The sequence below is a fragment of the Procambarus clarkii genome, chromosome 40 (assembly GCF_040958095.1).
Source record: "Procambarus clarkii isolate CNS0578487 chromosome 40, FALCON_Pclarkii_2.0, whole genome shotgun sequence".
Lineage (NCBI taxonomy): Eukaryota > Metazoa > Arthropoda > Malacostraca > Decapoda > Cambaridae > Procambarus > Procambarus clarkii.
The window spans coordinates 24,564,203-24,582,150 of record NC_091189.1 but is presented as its reverse complement, the minus strand read 5'-3'; the positions used below and the strand labels follow the sequence as shown (position 1 = coordinate 24,582,150).

Genomic DNA, 17,948 nt, shown 5'->3' with positions numbered 1-17,948 from the left:
GCAGTGATGACTTCTCTGGGGTACTCTCTCTCCTACGTTTTGCCTGCATACCACTAGGACCTGGTTGTGGTTCACTGCTTGTTTGTCTCACTAAAAATTTGTCTAGCGACACTTGTTTTTCCCTTTGTTTTAACATTTGTCTGTAGTGATGCATCACAGTGTCATTGAAAAGGTTAAGGCCATGCTCTACTACAGCTTGCTCTGGGTGAGTCGTTTCAACAAAAGTTTGTATTTCTTCCCACAGTCTACATCACTTCCTAATTGTTGAGGAAGGGACATTCTGTACTGGCTCCTCCTTCCCTGAAGAAATTTGCTCAGCTGCCTCTATGGTCATCCTCACATGTATTTTCATATGTTGAACCTTACCACTGACTTTCTTGGGACCCATGGCGTGATATATAATAATTAGTCTTATGTTAAAAAAGTAAAAAATCACACACATAAAAAAAAAAATGGAATTTCTTATAAGTGTGAGCGTCACTAAGCGGGCGGCTGTAGTAAATTGAGTCAGGGCGGCCCGCGCGACCGGGAACCATGCGCTCGGTCGACCCGAACATGTATCAACAAATATCGTTAGACGACAACACTATCGTAAGTCGAGTTGCATTTTCCAATCAAATTTATATCGTAACTCGAAATTATCGTAAGTCACGGCAATCGTAAATCAAGGTGCCACTGTATCTATATATTATTATATATCTATATATACAATATTTAATTATGCAAGCCTGTGATGTGTTGAACACAAAACACTCAGACAAATTTATTCTGTCTGTTTATATATATATATATATATATATATATATATATATATATATATATATATATATATAATGTACTGTATATATATGTGTGTGTATATATATATATATATATATATATATATATATATATATATATATATATATATATATATATATATATATATATATATTATATATATATATAGTACTTTTGTATTTAATAATACATCTTCAGAAGGATGTATCATTTTGAAGTTGTATTATTAAATATGAAAGTTAGGAAATTCCTGTTTCAATCCTTCCTTTGTGGTCTGACATTGTCACATACACACATATACACACACACACATACACATACACATATACACACACACACATACACACATATACACATTCAATGATATGCTTTTGAAATAACACTTAAAAAGACATAAAAATCACAGCACTGTTCATTACCCTTCTCAAAATTCCAACACTTTTTAATGTTTGCAACATTGTTTACATTGTCTATATATTGATTGTGCCTTTAAAAACACTAGTTTTAAGTATTGGAGGCAAAGAGTGAGTAACATAGACACTGATGATGACTTATACTGTACTCCATTACACATGACTCTCTAGTAGAGGATAAAGTGGATTCAATGTTGCTTCTTGTACACTAAGGCGGCGATGAAGATTTTCTTTATCATCCATGTCACAATGGAGTACTAATTGCTGAGGTCTTGACAGGTCTGGTGAAGATGTTCGTATGCGTTCATGGGCTAGCCACGCTTCTAATGTCCTGTCAGTGTTTAGTCTCTCGTCTGCTACCAAGGGTTGGAGGCGCTCCCATGCAGAAAGACGTGTGGAGCGTGGAGCATTTCTAGACACCTCAGCACTCTGTAACCATGCCCACTTGGCCAGATCTTTGGTACCACCAACAGTGTGCCGTCTCTTAATATGTCCACGATACCCTGTTCGCCGCATACTTGATTTGTTTGTCTTAGTACTATTGTTATTTACATTACTATAAACAGTGGATGGTTTCATGGGATTGGTACTAGATGGAGTGCTTGTATTTTGTTCAAATTTCTCTTTAAGTTCTTTGACATTATGCCTTCTGCTCCTCACTTCAGAAGTACGTCTAGTAGATCCCACTGAATTATCCTTTACCTCTGATTTCTTAGATAAATCTCGTGAACGTTCTGTTCCATCCAGGTTATCTGACCTCTTCATTTCTTTAGGCTTTTTTTCACTTAGGCTCTCTTGAGTGTCAGTGCGCTTTAATTCACGAGCCCTTTTTTCAGTTTTTTCTTTTAAATTGTTTTCAGTTTTCTCTGACTTAGTCAAGGAGTCTGACCTCTTTACTTTTACATCACATTTTACTTCTTCACTCAATAATTTGTTTTCATTTTCTACAAACTTAGCAGCCTGACAGGCAGCCTCTACCTGTTGATAAAATAAATAATGAATCAAATTATGGATGTAATTATAGTTAACAAATTTAAAAGTAAAATTTATGGTAAAAGTGCTAAGATAATAATAATGAATTAAATTACAGTATAGTAAGGTAATAAAAACAAATTTAAAACATAAAATTTGCAGAAAAAGAGTTCAGATAAAGTGATAATATAGTACCTGGGAGATAGTTGAGGTGAGAGCTGCATTGGCAGCAGAGGAGGAAGAGGATGTACTAGCATTGAGAGATGGGTTCCGAGGATTAGTGCGGCGGCGGTGAAGGGAAGGATCACGGTATAAACGACACTCTGTTTTTCCTCTTGTGGTACCAGTATGGTCATGTAGCTGACCCACATCAGAGGAAGGGTCAAAGCTGCTGATGTAATCATCGGTGACTGCCGTCACGAGGCCTAGATGAGACTCCTGAAGACTCCGCATCTTCTCCTCAAATGTAGCAGTTATGGCGCTCAGTAGATCACTACCTGTAATTTAATTATTATGAAGTAGGTGCAATCCACCTATTTATATTATTTCATTAAAATTCAAGAAAACTAATAGATTTTGTTTTGCATTTCATGGGACAGTAAACAAAAAATGTCAGGTATATGGATTGTAAGTATACACTCAAAATCTTAGTTAAAAATGTATTTTAGCATTGCTTGTTTAGTGGTTAAAGCCTCCCAAGGTTTCAAAGAACAAAGATATAAGTAAAAACACCCATTAATATCTATACTCTACCGTGCTGGACATTACATTTGTCACTTAACTAAATATCAGCAAAGAACTTAGAATAGCACCAAGGTTACACACACAAAAATTATGAAATATGACTAAGACATGACTGCTACCACAGCACATTTAAACAGCAAGAGAGAAGCAGCTCTACTTCTACTCTCACCTTCCTTGCCTACACTTTAGCATACTGAATATTAGCGAAGAGGCCCTTGGCTGCACCCATGAACGAGGACCTCGCAACATGTGGTGGCTTTTCTACCACTACTGTTGAAAGTTCACATGGGGCTGGAAAGGTGATTTGAACAAGAGGCATCTGAGATTCTCATGACCTATGATAATAATCCAATCTACACGTGTGAAAAGAAAGGAAAGTGATAATATTGCTTCAACTTGATAAGGGTCCAGGATGGATCAAAATGTTGCCACTTTCCTCTCTCTTCATGTGTCAGCTGAGTTATTAATTTTCAGTCACATTAATGTGACTTATTCTCTGCAACCTATGATAATAACCATATCTAAACTGGTCCAAATTTCCACATTATAATAAAAAAAACAAAAACTGGTAAAATTTTAAAAAGAAAAATCATAGCAAACTGATAGGAAAAATGGCTCAGTTATGTGTACCTATTTGACTACAGAGGGGGCATGAGCAATAAGGCAGTACGTATTTATAACATAGCAAAATGGATATAAACAGCACAAGATTATTGCAACTTAAGAGCGGGCTTTATTTTAAAGCATCAAATGTAGAAAATTCACACCTCTTGTGCTTCTTTCACTATTTCTTGAATAAATTTTCAACAGAAAGATGGAGGCACTTAAGAAAGATAGGAACCTGAAGCAGACCTGAATGGCAGCATTGTGAAAAAAAGAGAAAGACAGTCTATTATCTGGCAAATATATCAAGAGCATGTAATATTTGTTTTTATATAAAAGTAAGATATTGTTTAACAATACTATACAGTACTTCAATTAACAGGATAATTTTAACTACATGTTGATTCGATTGAAAATAGACGATCAAGTGAGGTATCCCCAGTCCCTTAAAGTATATCTCACGATGGACAATTAAACAAATGAATATACAGTATCTAAACAAAATCCAGCATTAAATGTAATGAAATGCCTCTGGAGTTTCTCCTCAGTGGCTTCCTGAGACAGCCCAGAAAGTCACCGAGGGAAGCCTTCCCAGAAAACATCATTGAGTGTAATGCAATGCCACTTTCTGTGTGGCCTCAGTAGCTTCTGTTACCTGCCCCTTTTTGCCCATCTTCCCCATGTGGTTCAGGGGCCTTTTGAGGCAGCATGCAAGTTAGCTGGATGAGCAGGTTGAATCCAGGAGAGTCGTGAACTGTTATCTAGTGGCATGCTGGGATACTAGTGCTTGGTTTGGTTAACATGGGACAAATGCCCCTTCCCTTGTTTCAATCTTTATTCATCAAGATAAAAGAAGCAAGTAGGAGAAGCTCCATTGAGGCCAAATGGTAGGAAGAAACAGTAATGGAGAGGAGATGGAGTACCACAAACAGTAAGGACAAAAAGGACATGATTACTAGTACAGAAATAGTGGATAACTGGCAAAGAGAAAGGAAAAGCTGGAAAGACCACCAAGATACCTCATACTGGTGCAAGGAAGCAGCTTGTTTTCTCATATTGAAATAAACCAGAAACTTATGAACCCAATCAACCTACCTAACCAACCAAGGTTAATGCACAGAAAATGTCAATACTATGGTACCTATACTATGGTGTCTATACTACGGTAATACTATGAATTGAATTTTTACTCATACAGTAAGTCACATTTTTAATGGATTGGTCGATTCCATTAAAAATACGACATACAGTATTAGGTGAGAGAGGAGAGAGTGCAGGAAGGGTGCAAAGTGACACTGAAAGAGCCAGCACCTGGTCTTAATAAAGGTGGTGAACTGCTAAATAATTCAAAATGCGAAGATTGTCAATGGGGCCCGCCACAAGAGGGCAGTCAAAAGGAAAGACCATGCCATAACATGGTCTCCACAAATAGAGCAGTATTGCCTGAATGGGAAGGGACAACAGCAACATACTGTCCTCTCCCCTAATATGTCACATTTTTAATGGAACTGGCCAATTCATAAAAAATGTGACATATGATACAAGTAAAAACTATAGTACAGTACTATTTTACTGACGCTTTCTATGCATATGCCTCGATAGGTTAGGTAAAATGCTTGGGTTGATATAGAATGGCAAGAGAATGAGCTGAATATACCCATTCACAGTCCATAGGTTGCTAATTAGTTTGAATGGGAATGAGTTTAATGAAATGCATATTTTTGACAGTAATTTTGGGCTGGAATAAATATTCTTCATCTCTCTAGCATCAGTGTCTCCCTAGCACCAATATCTCCTAAGCACCGGAGTCTCCCTAGCACCAACATCTTCCTAGCACGTCTCCTAGAACCAGCATCTCCCTGGCACCACCCTTGCTGTTGTAACAGCATCACCTGAGCACCAGTGTCACCCTAGCACCAGTGTCACCCTAGCACCAGCGTCACCTTAGCACCACCATTTACCTAGCATCATCATCTATCTACCACCAGATTCTCCCTACCACCAGATTCTCCCTAGCACCAGTGTCACCCTAGCACCAGTGTTACCTTAGCACCAGTGTCACCCTAGGACCAGTGTCACCCTAGCACCAGGATCACCCTAGTATTAGTGTCGCACTAGCACCAGCATCTCCCTAGCACCAGGATCACCCTAGTATTAGTGTCGCACTAGCACCAGCATCTCCCTAGCACCAGGATCTCTTTGGTATTAATGTCTCACTAGCACCAGCATCTCCCTAGCACCAACATCCTCCTTAGCCCAAATGTCAACTTATAGGGATATACAGTATTTAAAAAGATTCCTGCTGTCTTAGTGCAGATACCTGATCTGCATTGACAATGCATGAAAACTGTTCTAGAAACAATTAGAGAACATCCTGTAGGAAATGTCTGATCAACCTAGCCATAAATGATATGAGAGCCTGCAAGCCACTACATGCAATAGCCTTTTAGATCAAGTTATCACATGCCTGGAGAGTATAATTCTTGTAACCAACTACAGTACAGGTAAACCACAGGACCCACAGGACCCCCATGACAGGTAAACCTGTCCTGGGGTCTAGTGGGTCTTGCCTCTAAAAGCAACTGTGTAAAACAGATCAGAATGGCTCTAAAATAAGCCACCAGGTAGTTACGTGCACTATCACCATATATAACGTTCCAAAGTTTCAACCTGACATGTGAAGGCTTTCTCCAGATATCAAATAAAAAAAAAAAAACAGCTTTGAATGTAATGAAATGCCATTTTCTGGGTGAAACCCAGAGGCTCCCCAGAGCTATCCAGGCTGATATGTATTCATTAGCTTTCTGGCATCAAATTGCATGGAGTTCTTGCCTACCGGAGACCACGAGCCAGAACCTGGACCCCTCTCAGAGAGGCACGAGGAGCAATGGCCTGTAGAAACCCCCATGTGGTTGGGAACATTCTATGTCTGCCATCGACCGGGTCTGGCACCCAGAAAGATAGGCGCCCCAAAACAAACCCCTATTCTGGTGAAAATATTGCTACCAAAAGCCGAACGAGTGGACAGAACTCCCCAAACAAAAATTAGCTAATGAGCATGACATCTTCACGTTGTCACGCTGCTGTTTGTGCAACCACCCCCCCCCCCTCCCGGGGAGGGGAAAGGGGGAGCCCCAGACCCTCCTGCCAGTGATCCAACCAGCAGTTCTTAGGCTGGATGTCAAAAACACGCAAAAACACCACCGACCAGAGGGAGGGAGGGATGCTGGAGAGCCTCTGGGTCTCACCCCAAAAATGGAGTTTCGTTACATTCAACGCTGGTTTTCTGGGTAGAGCCCCGTCGGCTCCCCTGAGCTAGCTGCCCATAGACAAGAAAAAACACAGGGACTTATCCCGGGAGGCGGTCAGTCCTCACTCCTCAGACAACTCCAAAGTTGAGACAACTGGCTGCAACCGCCGACCCAATACAACGCAGGAGCAGGGGCATTGACAAGGTAGCGAGCAGCCAGGGCCTTGTTCGACCTCCAAAAACCCTGTATCCGAATGTCAATCCAAGACATGTTGCCAAAGACGGCAGCCACAACAGCAAACTAACGAACGTTGTGGGCACGAGAATAGATCGTTGGCTGGCTAGGCTTAATAACACTGTGAACAACTTGGGAGACCCAATCCCAGGAAGAGGGAAGGAGGAAAACCGGGTCAACCCAAAGTGCATCCCCAGCAACCGAAACTGTGGCGTGCAAATAACGGCGGAGAGCCACAACCAAACACAACACAAGATGCACCCCCGGCCTGACCAACCAAGCATCCACAACCCAAGGACCCCTTTGGAAAGCAGCTGCATTCTTTGCTAGAAAAGGAGACAATTGCAATCGAACAAACCTACCACCAGGACTGAAGGAGCAGAAACCCCTGAGCTGGAGGAGAGCATGAAGCTCCCCAACCTGACCCCTAGGGCCAATGCCAACAGGAAAAAGAGCCTTAGAAAAATAATAGAGACCACTAAAAACCAAGAAGAGAGAAAAGAGAGCACCCGGTCCAAAGAAAAGGATGGGTCAGGAGGGGCATGAGCAAGCCAGAGGTGAAACAATACACGAAACAGCTTGTGGAACAGGGAAGAAGTAACATCAATACCGAACGCAAGCTGGAGCGGCTCCACCAGCGCCACAGGATACAAGGCGACAGTATTCGGCATAAGATGACGGTCCTGGAACAACCACGAAAGGAAGGACAAGACAATTCTATCAGAGACCGAAGTAAACCTACGCAATGAGAGGAAAATCCGGAAGGACTGCCAGGAAATTTCATACTGCCACCGAGACGAAGCACGCAGGCGGAAGACCAACAACGAAGTCACCTGCGCCCCATACAAGTAATGATAGACTTGAGTCAGAAACTCCAGAAGTGAAGACTTGAGGAGAAGAATGAACCAGCCTCATACCGGGATGGACCGATCTGCTGAAAGAGGCGGAGCCGCAGGAAGACGAGGGTTCGGACACCGAGCAAGCAGTGCCTGAAACCAAGGCTGGGCCGGCCACCAAGGAGCCAGAAGGACAACATCACCTTCTCCCTGGTATTAGTGTCTCACTAACATCACCATCTCCCTGGCATCAGGATCTCCCTGGTATTAGTGTCTCACTAACATCACCATCTCCCTGGCTCCAGGATCTCCCTGATATTATATAATATATATTATTATATATATAGATATATAATATATAGATACAGTGGCACCTCGACTTACAATTGCCCCGACTTACGATAATTTCGAGTTACGATATAAATTTGATCTGAAAATGCGTACCCTGCGTCCCTACCAGTGACGAAAACTACCTTCTACCCAGAGGCATACAAAGGCAATAAAAATTCCAGCTGACTCTAAGGGCAGCCAAGTACCAAGCAGTAAAAGATATAGCGGAGGTAGGCCCCAAGGTGACTTGTGGAAGGTGACCCCAAGCCCCAAGGGCAGTACTTACAGGGCACCTAGGGAAGGAAACCCTAGGCACATGCAGTCCGAGTACCGCAGAATTTTTCTCCTGGCTCACACACCACTTGTACAGACAGACCATGCCACAAGGCACAGTAACTGTGATCAGAACAGGAGCCAGAGGCACATGACCTGCCAGTATCACATCAGCCAAGAACTGCCGGTTGGATTGCTGGCGCGAAGGTCTGGGGCTACCCCTTTCCCCCTCCCGGGGAGGGAGGGGGCTTGCGCAGACAGCGGCGCGGCAACGTGATGATGACATGCTCGTTTGCTAATTTTTGTTTGGGGAGGTCTGTCCACTCGTTCGGCTTTCGGTGGCAATATTTTCTCCAGAATAGGAATTTGTTTTAGGGTGCCTACCTTTCTGGGTGCCAGACCCGGTTGATGGCAGACATAAAATGTTCCCAACCACACAGGGGTTTCTATAGGTCATTGCTCCTCGTGCCTCTCTAAGGTTCTGGATCTGGTCTCCAGTAGGCAAGAACGTCATGGACTTGACTGATGCCAGAAAGCTAATAGATACATATCAGCTGGATAGCTCCTGGGAGCTGATGGGGCTCCCCACAGAAAATTTAAAGAACATAATAATACAATAAAAATCATAAATATCAATTCCAGGGATACAAATAATATAGACAATGGATCACAAAACATTCTTGAGAAAAGAGAAGATAGATGTGAAATTATATAATAATGTATGTTGATAGTAAGTGTGTAGAAGGGATTTAAATTACATAATAAAATCCAAGATATCTATACTACCTCTAGTATAAGTATTTTTGTCAAGGAGCGCTTTTTGATCAGTAGATATAACAACATTTAGAAACAAAGTAATATAACTTTCAGATCAAATTAAGGTCACTAATGAAAACTTAGGTTAAAATAAACATATATGCATATATTTTATACATATGTCTTCCAAGCAGTAACACATGGTTGTTTCAATTTGAAGTCCTATTATGCTGAAATGACCCTGAATACTTGACTGGGGCAATGGGCAATAATGATAACTTTTAAACAGTGTGACTGTACAGATATGAATTTGTTAGTTATTGTGGTTTCATTCATAAGCCATGGTAGTGAATGAAGCTAGGATGCAACATGTTCATCAACTCCTCACAGCATCCCAACTCAGATGGTGCAAAGTAGTACAGTATGAGTATACAGTATACAAGACATGAGAAGCAGTAAAGACAGTACAAGCATAATACCCTTTCCTCCCCAAGGGTAGAGGCAAAAAAATAATAAATAAAAATAAATTTATAGATTATTAAATTAGTTAAGGTAATGAAATTTAAATTTTATTTGACTGGATTGTAGTTTATGAGTGTGGTTGTGGGTGAGATGAAGAGAGAAAGAGCGGGAATCACCGACTGAAGATTCTCTTTATGATACAGGAAAATCACCAATGGTTATTCCATCTACAAACAATGACCACAACCCTAAATTTATATAAATTCATTCAACACATCTTCCTCTGAAAAAACAAAATTCATTTTAAGTTCATTAACCAGAAGAGATGAAAGGAATGCTGAAATATATAGTAGAAACCCATTCAACCTTTTAGCTATTAGATCAACGAACTGCATTGTTTCTACGTATCTGAATTCAAATGCAGACCTTTAGGAATATAACTTAATATTGAAGCTCTCTTAACTTAATACATTTGTATTTAGTGAAAATACAAAAAGCAACTCACCATCATCATGAGGTATGTGAGGGCCATCTCGTAGAGAGTCTAGTGAACCACATCGCGGCATTCCAGTTTCTGGACCATTTAAAATCTGTAGTAGATTATATATTCATAAGATATGGCAAAGTTCTAACTTCACTTTTGGCTATTCATTAAAACCTTAGTTATCAAATTAAAATCATTTGCAACTATGCCAAAGAGACACCCAACCCTCACATATGAAAAGAAAAGAAAGTGATAAGTTTTAGTTTGTCCTGGACCTTAATCAAGACTTGGTAAGTTTCCAGGTCAAACCAAAACATTGGCTATTTCCTTTCTTTTCCTTCCGAATGTGTGAGTTAAGTATATAATTTCCAGCCACGTTTTTGCGACTTATTCTCTGCAAAAATGCCTGCAATTTTTTAAGACCAGGAAAATTATAACCAAGCTATTTTTCACTCATAACTGTCATGTAAACAAAGCCTAAAATATTTTCTTTTAGCATTTTGTTGTATGTGCAAGATGGGTGCAAAATGTAGAACAGTATATCCTTATGAACTGGCATTGATGTCAATAGCCATGACTGGAAAATGGTTACTCTGTAAGCCAATGTCTTATGATCCACCCAGGACATAATACACAAGCTAGGCTTAAAATAACGTATAATCCTATAGTAGGAATATTTTCAAATGGTCTCATCACATAGATGAGTTGCAGAAACAGTGGAGAGTCTTTATCAATTCACTAGTGAGTGACTCCTCACAATTATACAAAATGGATTCATATACTAGGTGCCCCTCTGCCAGCGATCATAGAAATCGTAGGGTAAACCCAATACCTCACTTGGCTAACAACTGGTAGCTAGCTACCATACCGACTACCACTAGAGTGGTAGAATTAGAAACTATATTTGTAACAAATCATTACAATTATGGCAAGATTAAACAGTTGTAAATATGCTGTACTTAGTCCAACTTACTGTATTTACATTGCTGTTTCCATGCTCCTTTTGGAAGAATGGAACAATGACTGATTCTGTCCTTGCATTAAATATAAGTGAAGAATTTAATTGAAATGAAATAAAGTACACAATTGAAGACACCAAAAATCATTCATATTTAACTTTAGTAAATTAAAGTTAAATACTAAATATAATTAATACAAAATTAATATAATGAAACTAGGAAAATATAATAATAAGTTGAAAGCTACAGTTTCCCTTCAAGAAAATGAGCATTTCAAAATAGCTGTTTCCGAGCCCTGATCACTCTGGTTTAAGGACATTTTTCCTCAAAAAGAAGAGCCTCTCCATGGTGACACTGGAGAGGATAGGCATATTGAACTTGAACAAATCCTTCAATGTCAAGCAGGGAAATAGTCCATAGAACACTAGACAACAGTTTTCTGCAGAGATTGTACATAACCGACACTGATTTAAAATACCTATTTGGTGCATAATTTATTCCTACAACAAAATGGAAATACTGGTACAGATATTTTGCATTTGTAAATATCACACCTTAACACTTTGTCTTCTTTGAGTTTTCAAAATTAAAAAAAGGTATCGAGGAGCATCAGACTGTTCAGAATTGCCTTAAAATGGACTGCCAGTACCCATTTCAGTACTGCCTGAAAAGTGACTGACTTTCCTGGTCATAGTCCTCATAATGAACCAAGTTCCAGGAATTCACTTCTTTTAGAATTCAGCCCTGTCCACCTTTGTGTATACAGTACTTGGTTATAAGAACATAATACTAAAGAAAACTACAGAAGGCCAATTGGCCCCCATAAGAGGTAACTCCAATTTATAACCACCCAAACTCACTCATATATATGTCTAACCTAAGTAAGTAATTATCAAAGAAGGCACCAAGCCGGGGGCGTCTAACCTAAGCTTGAAACAATCAAGTGATTCTGCATTTATTATATTACCTGGTAATTTGTCACATAAATCAACACCCTATTTCCAAATTAATATATAGCCAGGTCACATTATAATGTAAACCTATATAACCTAAATCCATTGTATAGGAGAGTGGCTTCTTGCAGTGCTAATGTGTGTGGAATGTCTTTTCCAACTAGGTCCCTTACTTCGTACATTGCATTTTTTATGGAATCGACAAATCTGTGCAAAATGCAACATATCAATAACAATTAAATCATTGTAATACTGATGTTCACTATGCAGTGGCCTCAATAGGTTAGGTGGGTTGCTAGGGTTCATATGTCTCTGGTTAGGCAAAACCATTACATATTTATGGAGAGGCAGACCAAGAGAATGAACTGGAAAGAAAGCTTTTCCATGGAAAGTTAGGAATAAGGTAATGATGTATTTTTACTTAGTGTTAAGTATTCAGCTCCCTATACATTGACCATTTAGTTAATATACATGCTATCACTTGTCTATGCATGAAATTCATCTACATGCATAAAATTTATATGCAGGTGTTCATTTATTGTACACTGTGTGCATGCTTGTGTATGTGAGGAACTACTTAATTTTTTTAATTCAAATGCTATTAATGTAATGTAATCCATCGGTACAGTTCTTCCTTGAATATACTCCATCTATCTTAGATACATACTACATCACAGTCAGTTTACCAAGCACTCAAGTGACCACTTACGAGGTCTCTACACCTTTTCTCAAGCATGGCAGCTTGGTTTATAATAATAAAGTTTTTGAGCACTGAAGAGCTATGAGGTTGTCTATAACAATAATAAGTATGGGTTGTGAAGTTTCCAAGTTCATATACTGCTTAATACATACTAACTAAGCCGCCCTGATCAAGGAAAGATGTACAGGTTTCGTAAGTGAACATGTAATTGCTTGGTGAATCCTGGCCCTGATATACAGCAATTTTCCAATCCAAATCCACAACCTGTTTAACCCATTTTTTCTAATGGTTCTTTCCAGTCTTCATAATCACACTTCTTAATGAGGCTGGCCTTAGAGCTTAGGAGGGCCTCCCTATCTGTATTTTTCTTTTATCAATCAGCTTCTCTTCTTGGACTAGGAATGAAGATAATTCTAAATGGACAACAAAATGCCTCCATACATACACTCTTATCTATTCCAGTACTCCTTAGTTTTTCTCCTTATATTCGTGTACAATACAGTACTCATTTCTAGCTTGTATGAGCTCTTGGTACAATTGGTGACTAACACATTATCTGCACTGACTTTAAGCTTAATTTGTCTACTTTACTATTGTCTAGCATTCCATGCTTATTTGGCTTTGTCTTTCCCCTTACTATGGAATTAACTGCTTTACTCCTTTATTATATATAATATTGCATAATTTGAAGGACCTGTAGAACAATGGTCTGTGTTGCTGGTTTACATCCAAAGGTATTGGGTTTAGTTCCTAGGCAGGAGAGAGAGAGTTGGGCATGTTTCCTTTCATCTGATGCCTCCGTTCGCCTAGCAAAAAATGGGTACCTGGGAGTTAGGCAACTGTTATGGGTTGTATCCTTGGGGGAAGGTCAGTAGTTGACCTGAGGGGACCTTGGTAAGTTAAAGTACAGAATCCCTGTGCCTGACAAGTGGAAACCATACTAAGTGTACAACCCGTTCTCGCACTTTCGTATAGTCAATATTGACTTATTAAATACGTGCATATGTGACATACTAATTTATTGTGAATATTTTAGTTTACCTTGAAAAGCTTCATAGAAAACACCGACCTTACCTAACCTTCTTAGTATGTTAAGATAAGCATCTTATTGCTTCATAATTACAATTATTACTTAACCTATTATAGGTATAGGTTAAGTAATAATTGTAATTACGAAGCAATAAAATGCTTATCTTAACATACTAAGAAGGTTAGGTAAGGTTGGTGTTTTCTATGAAGCTTTTCAAGGTAAACTAAAATATTCACAATAAATTAGTATGTCACATATGCACTTATTTAATAAGTCAATATTGACTATAAGAAAGTGCAAGAACGGGTTGAAGTGTAGATGGGGGTTCATCTTTTTCACAATTATCCTCTCTCAATTACAGTACAGTATACAGTATTTATCACAAATAATTTATAATAGTACAAAATTGTATGGTACTTTGTCCCTTCAGCACACAAGCTAAGGTATGTGAATGAGTGTGTAAGGCATTTATTTAGATAACTGTGTCAGTGAAGACTGAGATATAACTCTTGGGTCCCACCTCATTGCTAATATATTTGGTGCATCTACACATCTCAAAATTCAAGTAATGTACCATGATGCTCTTTGTTGTGAAGTTGTGAATGGCAGTGTCGTTTGCAATTTTTCAACAATGCACATGTCAATGAAAAAAAACAGGGTTGAATATAATGAAACGCCATTTTCTGGGTGAGCCCCGGAGGCTTCCTGGAGCTTATCGGGCTAATGTATGTTATATTAGACCGGGACATTAGCTAAGGAGTTCAGACCTACAAGAGATCAGCGCCAGAACCTGGCCCCTTCAGAGAGGTTTCAGGGAGCAATGGCCCTGGAAAACCCCCCTATGGTTGGGATTTTCCTTATTTGCCATCGACCGAGGTTAGGCACCCAGAAAGGTAGGCATAACAAAACAAACCCCACATGGTAAAAAACTAAAACAGAAAACCGAACAGAGAGGTAGAAACTCTCTACAATCCCAAGGAAACAAGCAAACATCACATTTTACTGTTGCGCCGATTGTCCACACAGCCCTCCCCGCCCTGAGAGGGGAAGGAAGGAGCCCCAGATCTCACCACGCCGGCTGCCTAGCATCAGTTCGGAAGCTAAGCTTCAACCAACGTGAAAAAAACGCCGACCGGTGGGAGGGAGGGTTGCCAAGAAGCCTCTGGGGCTCACCCAGAAAATGGCGTTTCATTACATTCAACGCCGGTTTTCTGTGGGGGGAGCCCCTACGGCTCCCTGAGCTTCATACCCAAAGAGAAGGAAAAGAAAGGGCTGACCCGGGAGGCGGCCGCCACAAACTTCGCAACGTGGAGCCGAGACAACAGGCTGCAACCTGCGACTCAAGGCAACAAGAACGCACAGGAGCAGACATGCGCATAAAGAACAGGAGGCCAGGAACCTGTGCGACCCTCAAATCCTCACGCCCGAAATGAGCCCTAGATGTCACCAACACAGCAGTGAAAGCTGCAAACGTCCGAACAGCTCGGGCGCAACGATAGACCGCAGGCTGGAAGACTTAAACTCTGCGGATGACCAGCGAGACCCGAGCCCTGAAACAGGGAATGAGGGGAACCGGATCAACCCAAAACGCATCCTCAGACACGGTACGCAGGTAACGGCAAAGAGGTGCAACCGGACAACACATGACGCACCCCCAGCCGAACCAATCAAGCATCAATAACCCAAGGACCCCTCCAGAAAGCGGCCGTCTCGACCTTCACTAGAAGGACGGAGAAAGGCTGCAAACGTACAAACCTACCACCAGTACCAAAGAGCAGAAACCCCTGCACCGGAAGAGCCGGAAGCTCCCTGACCCGACCCAACCCGCAGAGGTCCATGCCAACAAAATATGGCCTATGAAAACCAAACTTGAATCGAAGGGGCTACCACAAACTGAGGAGAAGATAAGAAGGCATCCTGATCAAGGACCAGGACAGCTCAGGTGATGCATGAGCTGGACGGAGGTGAAACAAAACACGAGAAAGCATATGAAACAGGGCAGATGTGACGTCCACCTCGAACGCAAGCCAGAGTGGCTCCGCCAGCGCCACACAAAACGAGGCGACAGTAAGAAATATCAAATAACTGTAGTCCTGAAAACCCAAGAAAGGACAAGACAACCCAATGCGAATGAGAAGACAACCTACAAAGAGCAAGAAAAAGGTGCATAGAAACACAAGGAATGTTATACTGTCGCCAAGACGAACCTCGCAGGTGGGACACCTTCAATGTAGCCACCTGATCACCATATAGATAGATGGTGATACCCGCGTCAAAATACCAAACGTGAAGAGCCGAGGAGAACTCAGGGCGTCCTGTCCTGAGTTCTCAGGACAGGACATCCTGTCCTGAACTCAGGAGCCGTCCTGCCGAAAGAGGCGGAGCTGCGGGAAAACGCTCCGGTTTCGGACACCTATCAAACAGTGTCTGAAAATAAAGCTGGGCCAGCCACCAAGGGACCATGAGGATTACTCTCCTTGGGAATGGACTCCAGGTACCCCCACCTCGACCAGTTCTGCCGAAAGGCATCCACCGCGAACACCTCACAGGTGGGTAAAGGTGCCACATAGAATAGGCGACGCCTAAACCACTTCGATGTGAAGATGTCCATGGCCAGGAGTCCATACGTCCGGCAGAGCCAATGAAACGAGTCAGCGACGACTGGCCAATCTGTGAACAGAGGAATGAACTGAGACAGGCTGTCCGCCAGGGCGCAGGACACAACCCAGACATGACCTTCACGGCTAGCCAAACCCCAAGAAACCAGCAAACGAGCCACTCAAAGGGACCAACCCCAAAGATCAAACACCTAAGAGAAACCCTGTGGTTCCGGCAAAGAACCACCAGAGAACAGTCCGAATGGAGCTGGATGGTAGAGCACCGAGTGACCCGAACCCTCCGATGTGCAAACCAGACAGCCACGAACTCCCGAACCGTGCTGTGAGCCCAACGGATGGACAGACCCCACCATCCCCGGCAAGCACTGGTCACAAAGCCCCAGTCGAGAGATGACCTGTCCGTGAATACATCGAGCGAAGGCTCGGGCAGGTGCCAAGGCACGGAACCACGAAAACCCCAAAGAGGAAGCTGGTGACACAGCACCAACACAAGATCCCCAGAGGACGAACCCAACGAATGCAAGAGAGGCGGAAGGGGAGTCTCTGAAGGAACCAAACTGACGCCAAAGCCAAACCCAAACCTGCGGGCAGACAGCACGTCGAAGTTCAGACTCCCGCACAACTTCTCAAGCAACCACTAAGCAACCCAGGACCCCCTCATGTACAGCCGAAGGTGGGACCACAGCCGCAGTAACACTTCTGGAGGGAAAGATAATGAGTGGCCCAATAGCCCTAAACAAGGCCCAGGTCCGAACCTGGGACGGAAACCGATGGAATGGCCTCCAGATCACCAGGAAATCAAACCCGGTGATCTGGAAAGAACCACACCCCTGGCGAGCAGACAAGCGGACTGACTGGGAGCCCACACCAGCCAGTCGTTGAGGTAGGCCAGACACCGAATCTCAGACTCAGAGAGGGCACCAAGATCCGGTAAAGATGCGTAAATACATCAAGTGCCAATTACAAACTAGGGAAGGCAACAAAAGCGGCAAGCCTGAAGCCTCACCACCAACTGTGCCCGTCCTGGAAACCTGGAGAGAAACGCGCCAAGAAGTGACCCGGAGATCCAGGGCCACCATCCAGGCACCCGGCCCCAACAGAGGCCGGCCGGAGACAACAGTCCTCCAATGAGGGCAAAGAATCCAGGGCACAGACTGAACAAGTCCAGAAGAACCGCAGATCCACCAGTCCCGTGTCTGCATAGAGCAGACAGAAACCCCGGAAGGATGGGGTGGATCGACCACATCCAACGCACCCACTAAGATGACATAACGAAGCGCAGGGGAAGAAGCCCACCCCACCAGCCCCGAACCCCCCAAAGGGGGAGAAGCCGTCCGCCGCCACCAGAGGCCGGAAGATAACCAAAAACGCCCACTAACTGCGGGACCAAGCGAGAGTCAACAGAGCAAGCTACTCCCCCAACGCCCCATCAACAGCGAAGGGAATGAAGCCCCTTCCAAAAGTGTGTGTACACATATATATATATACACATATACATACATACATACATACATACATACATACATACATGTATACGAGGGGGCCTCGTA

At 42.2% G+C, this 17,948-nt stretch overlaps 1 protein-coding gene across 5 annotated transcripts in view; it reads right to left on the bottom strand.

The window, feature by feature from the left end:
- Nucleotides 1–986: 986 nt before the first annotated feature.
- RhoGAP19D (Rho GTPase activating protein at 19D) overlaps nucleotides 987–17,948 on the bottom strand; it is a 563,531-nt gene continuing 546,569 nt past the window's right edge. For 4 of the 5 annotated variants that reach the window (XM_069338865.1, XM_069338868.1, XM_069338866.1 and 1 more), the window contains 3 exons: nucleotides 10,160–10,244; nucleotides 2,361–2,662; nucleotides 987–2,171 (listed from right to left, as the gene is read on the bottom strand). In XM_069338865.1, coding sequence (XP_069194966.1) covers nucleotides 1,347–2,171; nucleotides 2,361–2,662; nucleotides 10,160–10,244 — 1,212 coding nt within the window. In that variant the 3' untranslated portion in view covers nucleotides 987–1,346. Of the gene's footprint in view, nucleotides 2,172–2,360; nucleotides 2,663–3,078; nucleotides 3,201–10,159; nucleotides 10,245–17,948 lie in introns of those variants that run through there. The other variant, XM_069338869.1, reaches the window with a different exon arrangement.